The 21,627-nt window shown below is 42.1% G+C and overlaps 1 protein-coding gene across 1 annotated transcript in view; it reads right to left on the reverse strand.

The window, feature by feature from the left end:
* Positions 1-21,627, reverse strand: part of LOC139750933 (kinesin heavy chain-like) — a 442,650-nt gene that overhangs the window by 388,016 nt on the left and 33,007 nt on the right. Inside the window, exon 3 of the mRNA XM_071665845.1 lies at positions 1,387-1,614. Coding sequence (XP_071521946.1) covers positions 1,387-1,614 — 228 coding nt within the window. The remainder of the gene's footprint in view (positions 1-1,386; positions 1,615-21,627) is intronic.

The following is a 21,627-nucleotide window of genomic DNA, read 5'->3' on the forward strand; positions in this document are numbered from 1 at the left end:
TATGTAGATGAAACCAGGACAAGAAGAAGAGAGAGATAGGTAAGATGTATGCAAAAAGGAGCGTGGATGCTGAAACTAAGCGAAACAAAGCAAAAGGAGATGAATGGTTTGGCAATGTTCAAGGGGTAAAGTCAGGGGTTAGCATGAGGACAAGAAATAAGAAAGGGACAGAACTTCTGCTGAAGGACAAGTCGTGGGACAGGCTGAGAGTGTAGGGAAGTGAGCCCAAGACACAAAATTAAAAATCAAAATAAATTAAAAAAAAAAAGGTTAAAAAGGAGTTGTTTGTTAGTACTTATACAACTGGAAGCAAGGAGGAGGGTGTTTAAAAGAAGCCAAGTGTGTGTGTCAGTAATTCTGATGCAAGGAATTAGGTATTAAAGACGTGTGATTTGGATGCACCAGTGGTTAATGTGGCAACAGAGGGTATATTTGGGGGGTACAGAGTATCCAGCAAATTTAATGACTAGCAACTTGTGGAGATGTGTGCTGAAAAAGAACTGGTGATTGGGAACACTTGCTCTAAAACGGGGGCATACATAGGTAAAAGGGTGGATAAAGTAGGTGGTAAGCGAACATTACTGGATTATGTACTGAATGACAGGCTTGAAAAAGTGATGCTTTAATGTGATTCTACTGAGAGTGGCAGCTCGTGGGATGTCTGATCATGGATTGAAGAGAACCTGGAGTAAGTGAGATGTTATACATATCTGGAAGAAGACATAGTAATGAAACTATGAAAGCTGCAGGGAGCCATAAGGTGTTTCAGTCTGATAGTACAACAGATCATATTACTTCTACCTAAGCTCCAACCTAATGTTCCTAACTACTTCTAATGCTATTACTTAACATTTCTATCATTCGAAACATTGGATAGAAGTAGTTGGTAGAAACATTAGGTAAGGAGCCTCTGAAAACATGGTGCTCGAGTTATCCTTCTGCTAATGGCCTGTTAAGGGTGTAGCATTTTAGGCAAAAAGTGTCATTGGAGTTCATCAGTTGTGGAGACTCTTGCTGTGGCTATCCACTTAAGGGAGTTCCCAAATGGAACAGACATCAGAGGGATGGTATAGTTTTGTAGATCCAACAGTGTGGTATGGATGAAAGGTAATGGCCCTATATAATAAAAAGTATGGAAGAGCATGAATGTGTTAAAATGTTTGAGGAAAAAAGGTGGTGCAAGGATGGTTAATATCAATAAATGACAGGGTTGGAGAGAGGTGTGGTATATCAGCCTGTCAATCCACTATAGACAATTTTGCACATGAAGTAATATGCCTTTCCTTTCATATAACTGAAGTATATCAACAAATACATAAAAGATCAAGTCTTAGACTCCAATGACACTGAATCAATTGGCTAAAGGTATTTCTTTAAACTACTAACCATCAAGCAAGTCTCTAATTTTATCCATGTAGATTTCAAAATAGGATACTTTGATATGGAATTCAAGGTTTTCTTCCATGTTATAGATATGATTAAAAATATCTTGGATGATGCGAGGTATGATGCCTTGGAGATTTGGGTCCCCAATAACGCCTTCCATGGTGTGAGTTTTCCCTGATGACGTCTGCCCATAGGCAAAGATTGTTCCATTGTAGCCATTGAGCACATCTGTGTGGTTAGGCAAAAGGTAAGAAACTGTAAAACACAACAGAGCAACTACAGAATAAACATAACACCAAAATAAAAGTTGTTCAGAGGAACATAAATAAAGTTGAAATAAATTTCTTCATACCCCAAGACAAAAATTAAAATTACAATATGTAAACACAATTAGCACTCCTAATTGGTATAAATGTGATAATCAAATTTTGTTGGAAAGGAAGTGACACAGTGCTATCTCTAAATATTCTAATTACTGTACTAATCAAAGTGTGTAAAACCTGACAAGTATGAACTGCATTATTATCATATAGAAATACATGAACCATAAATATTTTTTGACCTTAATGAAAATTACTCTACATTTCCTGAGCCTACAACACACAAGCAAAAAGCATTGGCATAGGAGGGTCAGCAAGTGAAAGTCTGACTACTTTCTGATACCTCATGTCACAATCAGCATTTCATCAGTAAACTTTTACAGGAATTTCTACTACAGCATAACTAATAAATGTTTCACAGTCCGAAAGACCGAGATGTACATTTACATTTCATGGTATGGAGACATTAGCCATACTTGCATGGACTGTTTCTTCCACCCTCATCTAAATTTGACAAGCATAACGAAGTGCCTTACATTTCAAGAAGCTATGAGTTTCCCATGAAGCACTCTCTCAAACTGTTGAGACATTAGCCATATTTGTACTAGCTGCCTTTTCCCACCATATCTTAAACTGAAGAGCAAGTTTTATCAGTATGCAGAGATACCTTATGTCACAAGCAACTGCTGTTAGCATAAGAAAAAAATCTGAGCTCATAAGATTCCCAAGTAACACGACAGGGGAAGGTGCAGCCATGTCAAAGTTTTCTTGACATTTTCTATCAAATAATATGGCAGGACTATCTTTTAAATTCTTCTGATAAACCTGGGTCATTCAGGAGTTAAAGGATGCAATAAGTTAACTGTGGCAAAAAATCCACAACAAACCAGATATATATATATATATTCCTCGCATGTCGTAGAAAGCGACTAGAGGGGACGGGAGCGGGGGGCCAGAAATCCTCCCCTCCTTGTATTTTTTAACTTTCTAAAATGGGAAACAGAAGAAGGAGTCACACGGGGAGTGCTCATCCTCCTCGAAGGCTCAGATTGGGGTGCCTATATGTGTGTGGATGTAACCAAGATGTGAAAAAAGGAGAGATAGGTAGTATGTTTGAGGAAAGGAACCTGGATGTTTTGGCTCTCAGTGAAACGAAGCTCAAGGGTAAAGGGGAAGAGTGGTTTGGGAATGTCTTGGGAGTAAAGTCAGGGGTTAGTGAGAGGACAATAGCAAATGAAGGAGTAGCAGTACTCCTGAAACAGGAGTTGTGGAAGTATGTGATAGAATGTAAGAAAGTAAATTCTCAATTAATATGGGTAAAACTGAAAGTTGATGGAGAGAGATGGGTGATTATTGGTGCATATGCACCTGGGCATGAGAAGAAAGATCATGAGAGGCAAGTGTTTTGGAAGCAGCTGAATGAGTGTGTTAGTGGTTTTGATGCACGAGACCGGGTTATAGTGTTGGGTGATTTGAATGCAAAGGTGAGTAATGTGGCAGTTGAGGGAAAAATTGGTATACATGGGGTGTTCAGTGCTGTAAATGGAAATGGTGAAGAGCTTGTAGATTTATGTGCTGAAAAAGGACTGATGATTGGGAATACCTGGTTTAAAAAGCGAGATATACATAAGTATACTTATGTAAGTAGGAGAGATGGCCAGAGAGCGTTATTGGATTACGTGTTAATTGACAGGTGCGCAAAAGAGAGACTTTTGGATGTTAATGTGCTGAGAGGTGCAACTGGAGGGATGTCTGATCATTATCTTGTGGAGGCTAAGGTGAAGATTTGTATGGGTTTTCAGAAAAGAAGAGTGAATGTTGGGGTGAAGAGGGTGGTGAGAGTAAGTGAGCTTGGGAAGGAGACTTGTGTGAGGAAGTACCAGGAGAGACTGAGTACAGAATGGAAAAAGGTGAGAAACAATGGAGTAAGGGGAGTGGGGGAGGAATGGGATGTATTTAGGGAATCAGTGAAGGATTGCTCAAAAGATGCTTGTGGCATGAGAAGAGTGGGAGGTGGGTTGACTAGAAAGGGTAGTGAGTGGTGGGATGAAGAAGTAAGAGTATTAGTGAAAGAGAAGAGAGAGGCATTTGGACGATTTTTGCATGGAAAAAATGAAATTGAGTGCGAGAGTATAAAAGAAAGGAGACAGGAGGTCAAGAGAAAGGTGCAAGAGGTGAAAAAAAGGGCAAATGAGAGTTGGGGTGAGAGAGTATCATTAAATTTTAGGAGAATAAAAAGATGTTCTGGAAGGAGGTAAATAAAGTGCGTAAGACAAGGGAGCAAATGGGAACTTCAGTGAAGGCGCAAATGGGGAGGTGATAACAAGTAGTGGGTGATGTGAGAAGGAGATGGAGTGAGGATTTTTAAGGTTTTTTAAATGTTTTTGTGAAATAGTAGGTTTTTAGGTTGTTGAAAAGGCGGGGGTTGGAAAAGGATTAAAAAAAGGGTAAAAAAAGTTGAAAAGGTAAACCCCCAAGGAATTTTTGGATGTAACCGGGAAATTTTTAAAAAAAAATCTTTTTTCTTTTTTTTAATGGTAATATTGAGGTTTGAGGAGGGGAAGCGGGGTCAAGTCCATTGAAAAGGAAAAGGGGTGGGGAAAGTGTAAAAGGGAAAATAAGTTGTTATTTATGTAAAATATAAGGGATGATTTGTTTGAGAAAGGCTGAAGAAGCATATAGGGAAGAGAGTTGGCAAAAGTGGAAGGTTTTGGGGATATTTGTGTTGGAAAAAGGAGTTTAGAAAAGAAAGGTTTTATGAGATTTATGGATTTAGAAGGAAGTGATTTGATGGTCTCGGGGAAGGTAAAAGTTAGGGGGGGGCAATGTTAAAGAGTAAAATTTTTATGAGGGTGGAGGAGTGATAAGAGGGAAAAATTTTTGGCTAAAAAAATTGGTTTGGGGGGGGGTGGGTGAGCCCCTTTTTTTTAATTTTTTTTAAGGTGGGGTTTTTGGGGGGGGGGAATCAAAGGTTTTGGAAAGTGGGAAAAAAAGGGTTTTTTGGGTAAGGAGGGGAAGGGTAGTTTTTGTTAGTATCACCTGGGGTGATTTAGGGGAAAAACCCCAATGGGGGGGGGGGGGGGGTTGACGGGGGTGATTGGAGGGGGGGGGTTTGAAAGGGAGGGGGGAAGGGGGGGGGAGGGGGTGAAAAATTTGAAATGGAGGGGGGTTTAAAGGGTCGGGATTATGGGAAGGGGTTAATGGGGGGGTGAGGAAGTGGAAAAAAATGGGGGGGGGAGGTGATTTTTAAAGGGTGGGCGGGAGGTGGTTTGGGGAAGGGGAAAATTGAGAAATGTGGGGGGGGTGGGGGTGGGGGTGGGGGGTAATTGGGGTAAGAATTTTGGTGGGATTAATGTTTAAGGAGAGGGGGGGTTTTGGGGGGTTTTGGGGGGTGGGGATTGATTTTGGGGGGGGGGAAGGTTATGTGTGGGGGTGAGGGGGGGGGGGTGAGGGATTTTTTTTTGGGTTTTTTTTGGGAGTGTTTGATTTGAGGGGGGGGGGGGGGGTTTTGGGTGGGGGGGGGAATTTTGTGTTTGGGGGGGGTTTGGGGGTTTTGGGGTTTTGGGGGGGGGGGGGTTTTTTTTGGGGGTTTTTTTGGGGGGGTTTTTGGGTTGGGGTTTTTGGGGGGGTTTTTTGGGGGGGTGGGGGGGGATGGGGAAAGGGAAGAAAAAAAATTATTTTTTTTTTTTTTTTTTTATTATTATTGAAATTAACCCAAATAGGAGGTAGCGTTAAGAAAAAGGGAAAGCCTTTGAGGGAATTTTCCCTCACCGGGCCCCCCCTTCTCTGTTCCTTCTTTTGGAAAAAAAAAAAAAAAGAGGGGAGATCCAGCCCCCCGCTCCCTTCCCTTTTAGTCCCCCTTAGACAAAGCAGGGAATACTTGGAATATTCTTTCTCCCCTAACCCCTAAATATAATTATTTTTTTTTATTTTGCTTTGTCCCTGTCTCCACATTTGCGAGGTACCGCAAAAGGAAAAAGACGAATGAAATGGCCCAAACCCCCCTCCATAACAAATATTACACACACGTCAAAACACGCAAATATACAAGCCATACATCCATGTACCATATACCTTACCACACAGACCCCCATAATTATATACCCCTGCACACAATTCCCCATGTCCCCCTTTATCATTCCACCCCCACCTCCCCCCACACAGGAAAACCATCCCCCCCCCCCTCAAGTGGAGGGGTAGCGCTAGAAAAGAAAAACAAAGGCCTCTTCGCTCCAAAACTCATTCCCCGCTGTCATGCAAAATTAAACCCAAACCACAAAACCCTTTTCCCCATCCCGCCCCACACAAAACTTTCCATTGTTTAACCCCCAAACGCTTTTTACATGCCCCGATTAAACCACTGACAGCCCGTCAAACCCCCCTTAAAACCACATGATCAATTCACTCCCATTCCTTGCCCCCCTTTTTACTCTCCGCATGTTTTGGCCCCGAAACACTCAAAAACTTTTTCACTCCATCTTTCCACCCCCAATTTGGTCTCCACTTCTCCTGTTCCCTCCACCTCCGACACATATATCCTCTTGGGTCATCTTTCCTCACTCATTCTCTCCATGTGCCCAAAACCCTTTCAAAACACCCCTTCTCTCTCTCAACCCCTCTTTTTATTTCCACTATCCCCTACCCTACATTACTTACTCGATCAAACCACCTCACACCAAACCCATGTCCCCCAAACATTCATTTCCAGCACATCCACCCTCCGTGGGACAAAATTATCCATAGCCCACACCTCGCAACCATACAACATTGTTTGAACCCTATTCCTTAAAAATACCCTTTTCCTTTAAGAATAATGTTCTCGCCCTTTCCCAAACATTCTTCAAATCTCCCAGGGTTTTTGCCCCCTCCCCTACTCTATGATTCACTTCCGCTTCCATAGTCCATCCGCTGCCAATCCACTACCGATATCTAAAACACTTTTATTCTCAGTTTTTCTCCATTAAACTTACCTCTAAAAATGACTTGACCCTCAACCCTACTGTACCTAAAAACCTTGCTTTTAAATTCACATTTATTTCTTAACTTCTTCTTCACACACTAAAAAACCCCTTCAGCACCAGTTTTTCTGCGTTTCTCCAGGAATCATCCCCCCGCGCTGTATCATTCGCAAACCCCCAACTGACCCCTTCCCAGCTCCCATCCACAACAGACTTCATTATCCCCATCTTTCCAAAACTTTTTGCATTCACCTCCTAACAACCCCATCCATAAACAATTAAACACCAGGGAGACATCACACCCCCTGCCGCAAACCTATATTCACTGAGAACCAATCACTTTTCCTTTTCTCCAACACGAACACAGCCTTACTACCTCGATAAAAACTTTTCACTGTTCTACAACTTGCCCCCCACACAAAAATTTCTTAATACCTTCCACGAGCATCTCAATCAACTCCTCATATGCCTTCTCCAGACCCAAAATGCTACATACAAATCCATTTGCTTTTCTAAGTATTTCTCACATAAAACTCAAAGCAAACCCTGATCCACAAACCTCTACCACTTCTGAAACCACCAGCTCTCCCCCAATCGTGCTCTGAAACATGCCTTACCCCTCAATCAATACCCTCCCATATTTTACCAGGAATACCAACAAACTTATACCTCTGAATTTGGCACCTTTTATCCCTATGCCTTTGTACAATGGCACTATGCATGCTTTCCCTCAAACTCGGGGGGGGGGGGGGGGGGGGGGGGACCACCATGAGTCATACATACATTAAATAACCTTACCACCAGTCAACAATACACCCCCACCTTTTTTAATAAATTCCACTGCAATACCATCCAAACCGCTGCTTCCAGCTTTCTCTTCCGCAAAGCTTTTACTACCTCTTCTTGTTTACCAAATCTTTTTCCCCCAAACCCTCTCACTTTGACACCCCTTTCGACAAGACACCCCTATATCTGCCCCCTATCTCAAACACATTCAACAAACCTTAAAAATACCCTCCATCTCTCTCCCCTCTCTCTCTCTCTCTCTCCCCTCTTCATATATTATAATAATAATTATATTATATATATATATATATAAATTATATATTTTTTTTTCTTTTTATATTTATCGCTGTTCTCCGCGTTGCGAGAGGCAGGAAACGACGAAAGAAATGGCCCAACCCCCCCCATAAATTAAAAACATAAGTCCCCCACACGCAAATATACTTTCCCCACTTCCATGGTTTCCCCCAGACGCTTCAATCCCCTTAAAATCAATCCACTGACAGCACGTGCCCCGAAAACCCCACATCGCTCCAATTCACTCTTTTCCCTTTGCCCTCCTTTCCCCCTCCTGCTTTTAACAACCCCGTCACACAAAACCCCCTTTTTCCCCCAAATTCCACCCCCCCAATTTGGTCCCCTCTTCTCCTTGTTCCCTCCACCTTCCGACACAATTATCCCTTGGTCAATCTTTCCTCATCATCCCCTCCATGGCCCAAACCACTTCAAAACACCCTCTTTTGCCTCTCAACCACGCTTTTTATTTCCACACATCTCTCTTTCCCTTACGTTACTCACTCGAAACAAACACCTCACACCACACATTGTCCTCAAACATTCATTTCCGCACCCTCCATCCTCCCGTCACAACTCTATCCATAGCCCCACGCCCCCCCCAACCCCTACAACTTTTTTTGAACCACTATTCCTTCAAAACTTTCCCATTTTTGCTTTCCGAGATAATGTTTCGACTTCCCCCAAAAATTCTTCAAGCCCCCAGAATTTTTTCCCCCCCCCCCCCACCCCCAAAGATCCACTTCCGTTCCATGGGTTTCCTCCAAATGCCAGATCCACTCCCAGATATCTAAAAAACTTCACTTCCTTCCCGTTTTCTCCTTTCAAACCACCCCCAATTGACTTGACCCTCAACCCACGTACCTAATACCTTGCTCTTATTTACATTTACTTTCCAAACTTTCTTCTTTCCCCCACACTTTACCAAACTCAGTCACCAGCTTCTCAGTTTTTACACATGAATCAGCCCACCAGCGCTGTTCATCAGCGAACAAAACTGACTCACTTCCCAAGCTCTCTCATCCCCAACCCGACTTCAAAATTGCCCCCTTTCCAAAACTCTTGCATTTTTCCCCCAAAAAACCCCATCCTAAAAAAATTAAAAACCAAGGAGACATCACACACCCCTGCCCCAAACCTACTTTTACTGAGAACCAATCCTTTCCTCTCTTCCTACCGTACACATGCCTTACTCCTTGATAAAAACTTCTCACTGCTTCTAACAACTTTCCTCCCACAACATATATTCTTAATACCTTCCACAGAGCATCTCAAACAACTCTATCATATGCCCTTTCCCCGATCCATAAATGTACAACAAATCCATTTGCTTTTCTAAATATTTCTTTACATACATTTTTTCAAAGCAAACACCTGATCCACCAATCTCTACCAAAATTCTGAACCACACTGCTCCCTTTCCCCCAAACTGAAAGCTTGTACATGCCTTTTACCCCCCTCAATCAAAACCCTCCATATAATTTACCAGATTCTCAACAAACTAACCTCTGTAATTTGAGCAAAAAACTCTTATCCCCCCTTTTCCTTGACAAGGCACTAAGCACGCAAATTTCCCCCAATCCTCAGGCACCTCCCCATGAGTCATAATACATTAAAAAACCTTTCCAAACCCGTAACATACAGTCCCCCCCTTTTTTTAAAAATTTCCCCCTGCAATACCATCCAAAACCCGCTGCCTTGCCGGCTTTCATCTTCCGCAAAGCTTTCACTACCCCTTCTCTGTTACCAATCATTTTCCTAACCCTCTCACTCTGCAAAACCCCCCTCAACCAAAACACCCAAAAACTGCCACTTATCATCAAAACATTCCACACACTCGAAATACTACTCCATCTCCTTCCACATAACCCCTACTTGTTATCACCTCCCCCTTTGCGCCCTTCACTGAAGTTCCCCAAATTTCTCCCTTGTCTTACGCACTTTATTTACCTCCTTCCAGAACATCTTTTTATTTCCCTAAAATTTAATGATACTCCCCTTTACCCCCCAAACCCCATTTGCCCTTTTTTTCACCTCTTGCACCCTTCTCTGACCTCCTGTCTCTTTCTTTTTTAAAACATCTCCCACTCAATGATTTTTTCCCTGCAAAAATCGTCAAATGCTCTCCTTCTTTCCCCAATACTCTTCTTCTTCATCCCACCATCATACCCTTCTAACAACCCACCTCCCACTTTTTCCTCATGCCAAAAGCACCCTTTTTGCGAAATCCATATGTTTTTCCCTAAATAATCCCTTCCCCCCCCCCACCCCCCTATTCCTTTGTTCTCACCTTTTTCCATTCTTATCAGTCCCCTCCTGGTACTTTCCTCAACAATCTCCTCCAAAGCTCACTTACTCTCACCCCCTCTTCACCCCAACATTCACTTTTCCCTTTCGAAACCCATACAAATCTCACCTTGCCCCAAAAAAAAGATAATGATCAACATCCTTCCAGTTGCACCTCTCCCCACATTAACACCCAAAAAGTTCTTTTTTTCGCCCCTGTCAATTAAAACGTAACCCAATAACGCTCTTGGCCTTTCTCTCACTTACATAAGTATATTTATGTTAACTCGTTTTTTTAAACAGGTATTCCCAATCATCATTTCCTTTTCCCAGCACTTAAATCACAAAGTCTTAAACCATTCCATTTACAAACCTGAACACCCCATGTTACCAATTTTCCCTCAACTGCCACATTACTCACCTTTGCATTCAAATCCCCCATCACATAACCCGGCCCCTGTGCACAAAAACCATAAACACTCATTCGTTGTTTCCCAAACACTGCTCTCTGAGGTTTCTTCTCATGCCGGGTGCTTTTTTTTTTTTTTTTTTTTTTTTTTTAATACTTTGTCGCTGTCCCCCCCTTTGCTTTTTGCGAGTACCCAAAGGAAACAGACGAAAGAAAGGGCCCCAAACCCCCCCCATACACATGTACATCACACGCCCACACGAAAATATACATCCCTACACAGCTTTCCTTGGTTTTACCCCGGACGCTTCACTTCCTTGATTCAATCCACTGCAGCACGTCAACCCCTGTATCCACATTGCTCCAATTCACCTATCCTTGCCCTCCTTTCACCCCCTGCATGTTCAGGCCCCGATCACACAAAATCCTTTTCCCCCTCCCTCTTCACTCCCAATTTGGTCTCCTTCTTCCCCGTTCCCCCAACCCTCCGACTCATATATCCTCTTGGTCAATCTTTCCTCATCTTCTCCCATGTGGGCCCCAAAACCCTTTCAAAAAACCCCTTCCCGCTCTCTTTAACCACGCTCTTTTTATTTCCCCCACATCTCCTTACCCAAGGGGCATAGCACCCAAAAAACCCATCTCTCCCATCAACTTTCAGTTTTCCTATTAATCGAGAATTTACTTTCTTACATTCATCACATATCCCCCAAAAACTCCCGTTTTTAGAAAGCGACTAGAGGGGACGGGAGCGGGGCCAGAAAACCTCCCCTCTTGTATTTTTTTTAACTTTCTAAAATGGGAAACAGAAGAAGGAGTACACGGGGAGTGCTCATCCCCTCGAAGGTCAGATTGGGGGGCCTAAATGTGTGTGGTGTAACAAATGTGAAAAAGGAAAAGGGTAGGTAATATGTTTTTAGTAAGGAACCTGGATGTTTTTTCTGAGTGAAAAAGCTCAAGGGTAAGGGAAAAGTGGTTTGGAAAAGTCTTGGAGTAAAAATCAGGGGTTTGTGAGAAACAAGGGGCAAGGGAAGGAGTAGCAATCCCCTGAAACAGGGGTTGTGGGAGTAAAGTGATGAATGTAAGAAGTAAACATATATATATATATATATAAAAATAATATATTAATATATATTATAATTATATATATATTAATTATATTATATAAATTAAAACAAAATATTCCCCCTTTTTGTACTGTACCATTTTTTCATTACAAAAACCCCCCCTGGCCCCCAAACTCCCCAGGTAAATACAAAAAACAAAGCATGGGAGAGGTTTAAAACCTTTTTGAGAATTTTTTGCTTCAATGAAAAAGTTAAATTTTTTTATTACTTTAAAGACACAAAAATATCATTAAAATTATCAACCTGAAATCTTTCACTTGCAGGCTTATGACCAGCATCTCCATTCTGTGCAAAAGGGGAAAACTGGATATATGGAGTTAATGGCCTGATAAATGGGAACACCAAATCCAAACTGATTTGGAAAAGGCAATTTGGGATTAAGGTCCCAACAAAAGAAGAACAAAATTTGGTCGCTATCAAACTAAGAAAATAAAATTTTGTCTAATCCAAACAGGGAAAAATATATTGAATAATGTTAAAAGAAGAACTGAATTTTAAAGAACACCGTAGTTTGGAAGTTGTTGGTTGCTGTTTATAAAATGCTGATACAAAACTTGTTTACAAGCTGATATGAAATTTTCTCAACATTTAAAAAATTTGTTCAATACAACTTTGGGTTTGGTAAACAAGAAGAAGTAGTGAAAGCTTTGCAGAAGATGAAAGCCACAAGGCAGCAGGTTTGGATGTATCAGGGGAATTTTCGTTAAAAAGGGGTACTGTGTTGTTGACTGTCAAGAAATATTCAATTATGTAGGGTTTTCGTGATGAAGGCTTGTGGATTGGTGAATGCATGAAAATGCCACAGTACAAAGGCAAAGGGGTTTAAGGAAAAGTGTCAAATCACAAAGGTATAAGTTTATGAGTACCCTGGGAAATCATATGGAGGGTATTGACTAAAGGGGAAAAGGGCATGTACAGATCATCAGTTGGAAAAGAGCAGTGAAGTTTCAGAAGTGTAGAGATGTGGCATCAGGTGTTTGCTTTGAAGAATGTATCCCGAGAAAACCCTGGAAAAACAGATGGATTTGTATGTACATTTAGGAACTGAAAAAGAAACATGACAAGGAAGATTTGAGAAGCTTTTAGAAAGGTATTAAGAGTATAAAGGTGTGGAGTAAGTTGCAAGAAGCAGTGAAAAGTTTTCACCAAGGTGTAAGGAATTGTAAAACAGGAGAGAGAAAAGAGATTGGTTCCCATGAAAGTCGTTTGCAGAAAGGGGTGCAGATGTCTCCCCCGGTTTTGAAATTGTTTTTTATTTGGGGTTTTTAGGGAGGGGAAAGTAAAGTTTTTGGAGAGATGGCAAGTATGCAATCTGTTGTGGATGAGAGGGTGTGGGAAGTCAGTCAGTTGTTTGTTTCGCTGATGATACAGCGCTGGGGGCCAATTCTAAAGGAAAAAAGACAAAGGGTTTTTAGATTTGTGGGTAAGGGACAAGTCAAATGGGGATAAGTTTTGAATGGAGAAAACCTTTGGGGAAGTGAAGTGTTTTTAGATAGGGGGGAGTGGATTTAACAAGGATGGAACCATGAAGTGAAGCGAGTCACAGGTTTGGGGGGGGGGGCTAAGTCCTGGGAGCATTTAAGAATGTTGGATGTGAGAACGTTATCTTGGAAGCAAAAATGGGTATGTTTAAGGGAAAAGGGTTTTCCCCAATGTTTTGGTTGCGAGGGGTGGGATGATAGGGGGTTTGAGGAGGGTGGATGTCTTGAAATGAAATGTTTAAAACAATGTTGGGGGGGGGTTTGTGGGGAAATAGAAAAGGGGAAGAGAGATGTGTTAAAAAAAGGTGGGAAGAGAGCAGAAGGGTGTTTGAAATGGTTGGTCACATGGAAGAAAAAAGTGAGGAAAGTTGCAAAGAGGTATATGTTGAGTGGGGGGGGACAGGAGAAGGGGAGACCAAATTGGAGGTGGAAGGATGGAGGAAAAAATTTAGGTTGGGGGCCCAACATCAGGAGGTAAAGGGGGGAAGGGAAAAAGTGAATTGGGAGGAGTGGTATATATATATATAAATAATATAATAATATATAATTATTTTTTTTTTTTTATACTTGTCGCTGTCTCCCGCGTTTGCGAGGTAGCGCAAGGAAACAGACGAAAGAAATGGCCCAACCCACCCCCCATACACATGTATATACATACGTCCACACACGCAAATATACATACCTACACAGCTTTCCATGGTTTACCCCAGACGCTTCACATGCCCTTGATTCAATCCACTGACAGCACGTCAACCCCGGTATACCACATCGCTCCAATTCACTCTATTCCTTGCCCTCCTTTCACCCTCCTGCATGTTCAGGCCCCGATCACACAAAATCTTTTTCACTCCATCTTTCCACCTCCAATTTGGTCTCCCTCTTCTCCTCGTTCCCTCCACCTCCGACACATATATCCTCTTGGTCAATCTTTCCTCACTCATTCTCTCCATGTGCCCAAACCACTTCAAAACACCCTCTTCTGCTCTCTCAACCACGCTCTTTTTATTTCCACACATCTCTCTTACCCTTACGTTACTTACTCGATCAAACCACCTCACACCACACATTGTCCTCAAACATCTCATTTCCAGCACATCCATCCTCCTGCGCACAACTCTATCCATAGCCCACGCCTCGCAACCATACAACATTGTTGGAACCACTATTCCTTCAAACATACCCATTTTTGCTTTCCGAGATAATGTTCTCGACTTCCACACATTCTTCAAGGCTCCCAGAATTTTCGCCCCCTCCCCCACCCTATGATCCACTTCCGCTTCCATGGTTCCATCCGCTGCCAGATCCACTCCCAGATATCTAAAACACTTCACTTCCTCCAGTTTTTCTCCATTCAAACTCACCTCCCAATTGACTTGACCCTCAACCCTACTGTACCTAATAACCTTGCTCTTATTCACGTTTACTCTTAACTTTCTTCTTCCACACACTTTACCAAACTCAGTCACCAGCTTCTGCAGTTTCTCACATGAATCAGCCACCAGCGCTGTATCATCAGCGAACAACAACTGACTCACTTCCCAAGCTCTCTCATCCCCAACAGACTTCTACTTGCCCCTCTTTCCAAAACTCTTGCATTCACCTCCCTAACAACCCCATCCATAAACAAATTAAACAACCATGGAGACATCACACACCCCTGCCGCAAACCTACATTCACTGAGAACCAATCACTTTCCTCTCTTCCTACACGTACACATGCCTTACATCCTCGATAAAAACTTTTCACTGCTTCTAACAACTTGCCTCCCACACCATATATTCTTAATACCTTCCACAGAGCATCTCTATCAACTCTATCATATGCCTTCTCCAGATCCATAAATGCTACATACAAATCCATTTGCTTTTCTAAGTATTTCTCACATACATTCTTCAAAGCAAACACCTGATCCACACATCCTCTACCACTTCTGAAACCACACTGCTCTTCCCCAATCTGATGCTCTGTACATGCCTTCACCCTCTCAATCAATACCCTCCCATATAATTTACCAGGAATACTCAACAAACTTATACCTCTGTAATTTGAGCACTCACTCTTATCCCCTTTGCCTTTGTACAATGGCACTATGCACGCATTCCGCCAATCCTCAGGCACCTCACCATGAGTCATAATACATTAAATAACCTTACCAACCATCCAACAATACAGTCACCCCCCTTTTTTAATAATTCCACTGCAAACCATCCAAACCTGCTGCTGCCGGCTTTCATCTTCCGCAAAGCTTTCACTACCTCTTCTCTGTTTACCAAATCATTTTCCCTAACCCTCTCACTTTGCACACCACCTCGACCAAAACACCCTATATCTGCCACTCTATCATCAAACACATTCAACAAACCTTCAAAATACTCACTCCATCTCCTTCTCACATCACCACTACTTGTTATCACCTCCCCATTTGCGCCCTTCACTGAAGTTCCCATTTGCTCCCTTGTCTTACGCACTTTATTTACCTCCTTCCAGAACATCTTTTATTCCTCTAAAATTTAATGATACTCTCTCACCCCAACTCTCATTTGCCCTTTTTTTCACCTCTTGCACCTTTCTCTTGACCTCCTGTCTCTTTCTTTTATACATCTCCCACTCAATTGCATATTTTTCCCTGCAAAAATCGTCCAAATGCCTCTCTCTTCTCTTTCACTAATACTCTTACTTCTTCATCCCACCACTCACTACCCTTTCTAATCACCCACCTCCCACTCTTCTCATGCCACAAGCATCTTTTGCGCAATCCATCACTGATTCCCTAAATACATCCCATTCCTCCCCCACTCCCCTTACTTCCATTGTTCTCACCTTTTTCCATTCTGTACTCAGTCTCTCCTGGTACTTCCTCACACAAGTCCTCTTCCCAAGCTCACTTACTCTCACCACCCTCTTCACCCCAACATTCACTCTTCTTTTCTGAAAACCATACAAATCTTCACCTTAGCCTCCACAAGATAATGATCAGACATCCCTCCAGTTGCACCTCTCAGCACATTAACATCCAAAAGTCTCTTTTTCGCCGCCTGTCCAATTAACACGTAACCAATAACGCTCTCTGGCCATCTCTCCTACTTACATAAGTATACTTATGTATATCTCGCTTTTTAAACCAGGTATTCCCAATCATCAGTCCTTTTTCAGCACATAAATCTACAAGCTCTTCACCATTTCCATTTACAAAACAACCTGACACACCCCATGTTACCAATTATTCCCTCCACTGCCACATTACACATATACTCTTGCATTCAATATCATTCCATCCATTACCCGTCTCATGTAGCTCAAAACCACTCAACACCACTTTTGCTCATCACCTGCCTCCCAACTCCAACACTCTCCGCCCTCTTATTCATATATATTATATTATAATTGTATATTAATATATATATATATATATATATTTTTTTTTTTTTTTTTCTCTTGTCGCTGTCTCCCGCGTTTGCGAGGTAGCGCAAGGAAACAGACGAAAGAAATGGCCCAACCACCCCCCATACACATGTAGTAAATACACGTCCACACACGCAAATATACATACCTACACAGCTTTCCATGGTTTACCCCAGACGCTTCACATGCCTTGATTCAATCCACTGACAGCACGTCAGCCCCGGTATACCACATCGCTCCAATTCACTCTGTTCCTTGCCCTCCTTTCACCCTCCTGCATGTTCACACCCCGATCACACAAAATCTTTTTCACTCCATCTTTCCACCTCCAATTTGGTCTCCCTCTTCTCCTTGTTCCCTCCACCTCCGACACAATTATCCTCTTGGTCAATCTTTCCTCACTCATCCTCTCCATGTGCCCAAACCACTTCAAAACACCCTCTTCTGCTCTCTCAACCACGCTCTTTTTATTTCCACACATCTCTCTTACCCTTACGTTACTCACTCGATCAAACCACCTCACACCACACATTGTCCTCAAACATCTCATTTCCAGCACATCCATCCTCCTGCGCACAACTCTATCCATAGCCCACGCCTCGCAACCATACAACGTTGTTGGAACCACTATTCCTTCAAACATACCCATTTTTGCTTTCCGAGATAATGTTCTCGACTTCCACACATTCTTCAAGGCCCCCAGAATTTTCGCCCCCTCCCCCACCCTATGATCCACTTCCGCTTCCATGGTTCCATCCACTGCCAGATCCACTCCCAGATATCTAAAACACTTCACTTCCTCCAGTTTTTCTCCATTCAAACTCACCTCCCAATTGACTTGACCCTCAACCCTACTGTACCTAATAACCTTGCTCTTATTCACATTTACTCTTAACTTTCTTCTTCCACACACTTTACCAAACTCAGTCACCAGCTTCTGCAGTTTCACACATGAATCAGCCACCAGCGCTGTGTCATCAGCGAACAACAACTGACTCACTTCCCAAGCTCTCTCATCCCCAACAGACTTCATACTTGCCCCTCTTTCCAAAACTCTTGCATTTACCTCCCTAACAACCCCATCCATAAACAAATTAAACAACCATGGAGACATCACACACCCCTGCCACAAACCTACATTCACTGAGAACCAATCACTTTCCTCTCTTCCTACACGTACACATGCCTTACATCCTTGATAAAAACTTCTCACTGCTTCTAACAACTTTCCTCCCACACCATATATTCTTAATACCTTCCACAGAGCATCTCTATCAACTCTATCATATGCCTTCTCCAGATCCATAAATGCTACATACAAATCCATTTGCTTTTCTAAGTATTTCTCACATACATTCTTCAAAGCAAACACCTGATCCACACATCCTCTACCACTTCTGAAACCACACTGCTCTTCCCCAATCTGATGCTCTGTACATGCCTTCACCCTCTCAATCAATACCCTCCCATATAATTTACCAGGAATACTCAACAAACTTATACCTCTGTAATTTGAGCACTCACTCTTATCCCCTTTGCCTTTGTACAATGGCACTATGCACGCATTCCGCCAATCCTCAGGCACCTCACCATGAGTCATAAATACATTAAATAACCTTACCAACCAGTCAACAATACAGTCACCCCCTTTTTTAATAAATTCCACTGCAATACCATCCAAACCTGCTGCCTTGCCGGCTTTCATCTTCCGCAAAGCTTTCACTACCTCTTCTCTGTTTACCAAATCATTTTCCCTAACCCTCTCACTCTGCACACCACCTCAACCAAAACACCCTATATCTGCCACTCTATCATCAAACACATTCAACAAACCTTCGAAATACTCACTCCATCTCCTTCTCACATCACCACTACTTGTTATCACCTCCCCATTTGCGCCCTTCACTGAAGTTCCCATTTGCTCCCTTGTCTTACGCACTTTATTTACCTCCTTCCAGAACATCTTTTTATTCTCCCTAAAATTTAATGATACTCTCTCACCCCAACTCTCATTTGCCCTTTTTTTCACCTCTTGCACCTTTCTCTTGACCTCCTGTCTCTTTCTTTTATACATCTCCCACTCAATTGCATTTTTTCCCTGCAAAAATCGTCCAAATGCCTCTCTCTTCTCTTTCACTAATACTCTTACTTCTTCATCCCACCACTCACTACCCTTTCTAATCAACCCACCTCCCACTCTTCTCATGCCACAAGCATCTTTTGCGCAATCCATCACTGATTCCCTAAATACATCCCATTCCTCCCCCACTCCCCTTACTTCCATTGTTCTCACCTTTTTCCATTCTGTACTCAGTCTCTCCTGGTACTTCCTCACACAAGTCTCCTTCTCAAGCTCACTTACTCTCACCACCCTCTTCACCCCAACATTCACTCTTCTTTTCTGAAAACCCATACAAATCTTCACCTTAGCCTCCACAAGATAATGATCAGACATCCTTCCAGTTGCACCTCTCAGCACATTAACATCCAAAAGTCTCTCTTTCGCACGCCTGTCAATTAACACGTAATCCAATAACGCTCTCTGGCCATCTCTCCTACTTACATAAGTATACTTATGTATATCTCGCTTTTTAAACCAGGTATTCCCAATCATCAGTCCTTTTTCAGCACATAAATCTACAAGCTCTTCACCATTTCCATTTACAACACTGAACACCCCATGTATACCAATTATTCCCTCAACTGCCACATTACTCACCTTTGCATTCAAATCACCCATCACTATAACCCGGTCTCGTGCATCAAAACCACTAACACACTCATTCAGCTGCTCCCAAAACACTTGCCTCTCATGATGTTTCTTCTCATGCCAAGGTGCATTTTTTTTTTTTTTTTTTTTTTTATACTTTGTCGCTGTCTCCCGCGTTTGCGAGGTAGCGCAAGGAAACAGACGAAAGAAATGGCCCAACCCCCCCATACACATGTACATACACACGTCCACACACGCAAATATACATACCTACACAGCTTTCCTTGGTTTACCCCGGACGCTTCACATGCCTTGATTCAATCCACTGACAGCACGTCAACCCCTGTATACCACATTGCTCCAATTCACTCTATTCCTTGCCCTCCTTTCACCCTCCTGCATGTTCAGGCCCCGATCACACAAAATCCTTTTCACTCCATCTTTCCACCTCCAATTTGGTCTCCCTCTTCTCCTCGTTCCCTCCACCTCCGACACATATATCCTCTTGGTCAATCTTTCCTCACTCATTCTCTCCATGTGCCCAAACCATTTCAAAACACCCTCTTCTGCTCTCTCAACCACGCTCTTTTTATTTCCACACATCTCTCTTACCCAGGTGCATATGCACCAATAATCACCCATCTCTCTCCATCAACTTTCAGTTTTACCCATATTAATCGAGAATTTACTTTCTTACATTCTATCACATACTCCCACAACTCCTGTTTCAGAAAGCGACTAGAGGGGACGGGAGCGGGGGGCCAGAAATCCTCCCCTCTTTGTATTTTTTTTAACTTTCTAAAATGGGAAACAGAAGAAGGAGTCACACGGGGAGTGCTCATCCTCCTCGAAGGCTCAGATTGGGGTGCCTAAATGTGTGTGGATGTAACCAAGATGTGAAAAAAGGAGAGATAGGTAGTATGTTTGAGTAAAGGAACCTGGATGTTTTGGCTCTGAGTGAAACGAAGCTCAAGGGTAAAGGGGAAGAGTGGTTTGGGAATGTCTTGGGAGTAAAGTCAGGGGTTAGTGAGAAGACAAGAGCAAGGGAAGGAGTAGCAATACCCCTGAAACAGGAGTTGTGGGAGTATGTGATAGAATGTAAGAAAGTAAACATATATATATATATATATATATATATATATATATATATATATATATATATATATATATATATATATATAAATCTATATACAGTGATTCTTTCTGTACTGTACCATTTGTCATGTACAAACATGCTATACTCCTAGGTAAACTAACAAACACAAAGCTTCTAGGGAGAGGATAATATCCTTTTTGAGACATTTTCTGCTTCAATGAACAAGTTAAATTTTGATTGACTTTAAAGGACACAAAAATATCGATTTAAAATCTATCAAACCTGACTCTTCCACTCTGGCAGGCTTATGACCTAGCATCTACCATCTGTGCAAGGGAATTCTGGATATATGGAGTTAATGGCCTGATATATGGCAACACCAAATCCAAACTGATCTGGAATATGGCAATTTGGGATTAAGGTCCCAACAAAAGAAGAACAAATTTTGGTCGACTATCAAACTAAGAAAATAATTCTGTCTAATCCAAACAGGCAAAAATATATTGAATAAATGTTAAAAGAAGATCAGGAATGTCTATGAAAGCACAGTAGGTTTGGAAGTTGATTGGTTGCTTGTTATATAATGCTGATACAAAACTATGTTTACAATGCTGATATGAAATTTTCTCAACAATGTAACAATTTTGTTCAATACAACATTGGTTTGGTAAACAGAGAAGAAGTAGTGAAAGCTTTGCAGAAGATGAAAGCCAGCAAGGCAGCAGGTTTGGATGGTATTACAGTGGAATTCGTTTAAAAAGGGGGTGACTGTGTTGTTGACTGGTCAAGTATATTCAATGTATGTATGGTTCGTGATGAAGTGCTTGTGGATTGGTGGAATGCATGTATAATGCCACAGTACAAAGGCAAAGGGGATTAAGGTAAGTGTTCAAATCACAAAGGTATAAGTTTATTGAGTATTCCTGGGAAATCATATGGGAGGGTATTGACTGAGAGGGTAAAGGCATGTACAGATCATCAGATTGGGAAAGAGCAGTGAAGTTTCAGAAGTGGTAGAGGATGTGTGCATCAGGTGTTTGCTTTGAAGAATGTATGCGAGAAAAACTTGGAAAAACAGATGGATTTGTATGTAGCATTTATGGAACTGGAAAAGAAACATGACAGGGAAGATAGAGATGCTTTGTAGAAGGTATTAAGAGTATATGGTGTGGGAGGTAAGTTGCAAGAAGCAGTGAAAAGTTTTCACCAAGGATGTAAGGAATGTGTATGAGCAGGAAGAGAGAAAAGAGATTGGTTCCCAGTGAATGTCGGTTTGCAGCAGGAGTGCATGATGTCTCCACGGTTGTTGAAATTGTTTATGGATGGGGTTGTTAGGGAGGTGAATGTAAGAGTTTTGGAGAGATGGCAAGTATG

Source organism: Panulirus ornatus, chromosome 10, assembly GCF_036320965.1.
Source record: "Panulirus ornatus isolate Po-2019 chromosome 10, ASM3632096v1, whole genome shotgun sequence".
NCBI lineage: Eukaryota > Metazoa > Arthropoda > Malacostraca > Decapoda > Palinuridae > Panulirus > Panulirus ornatus.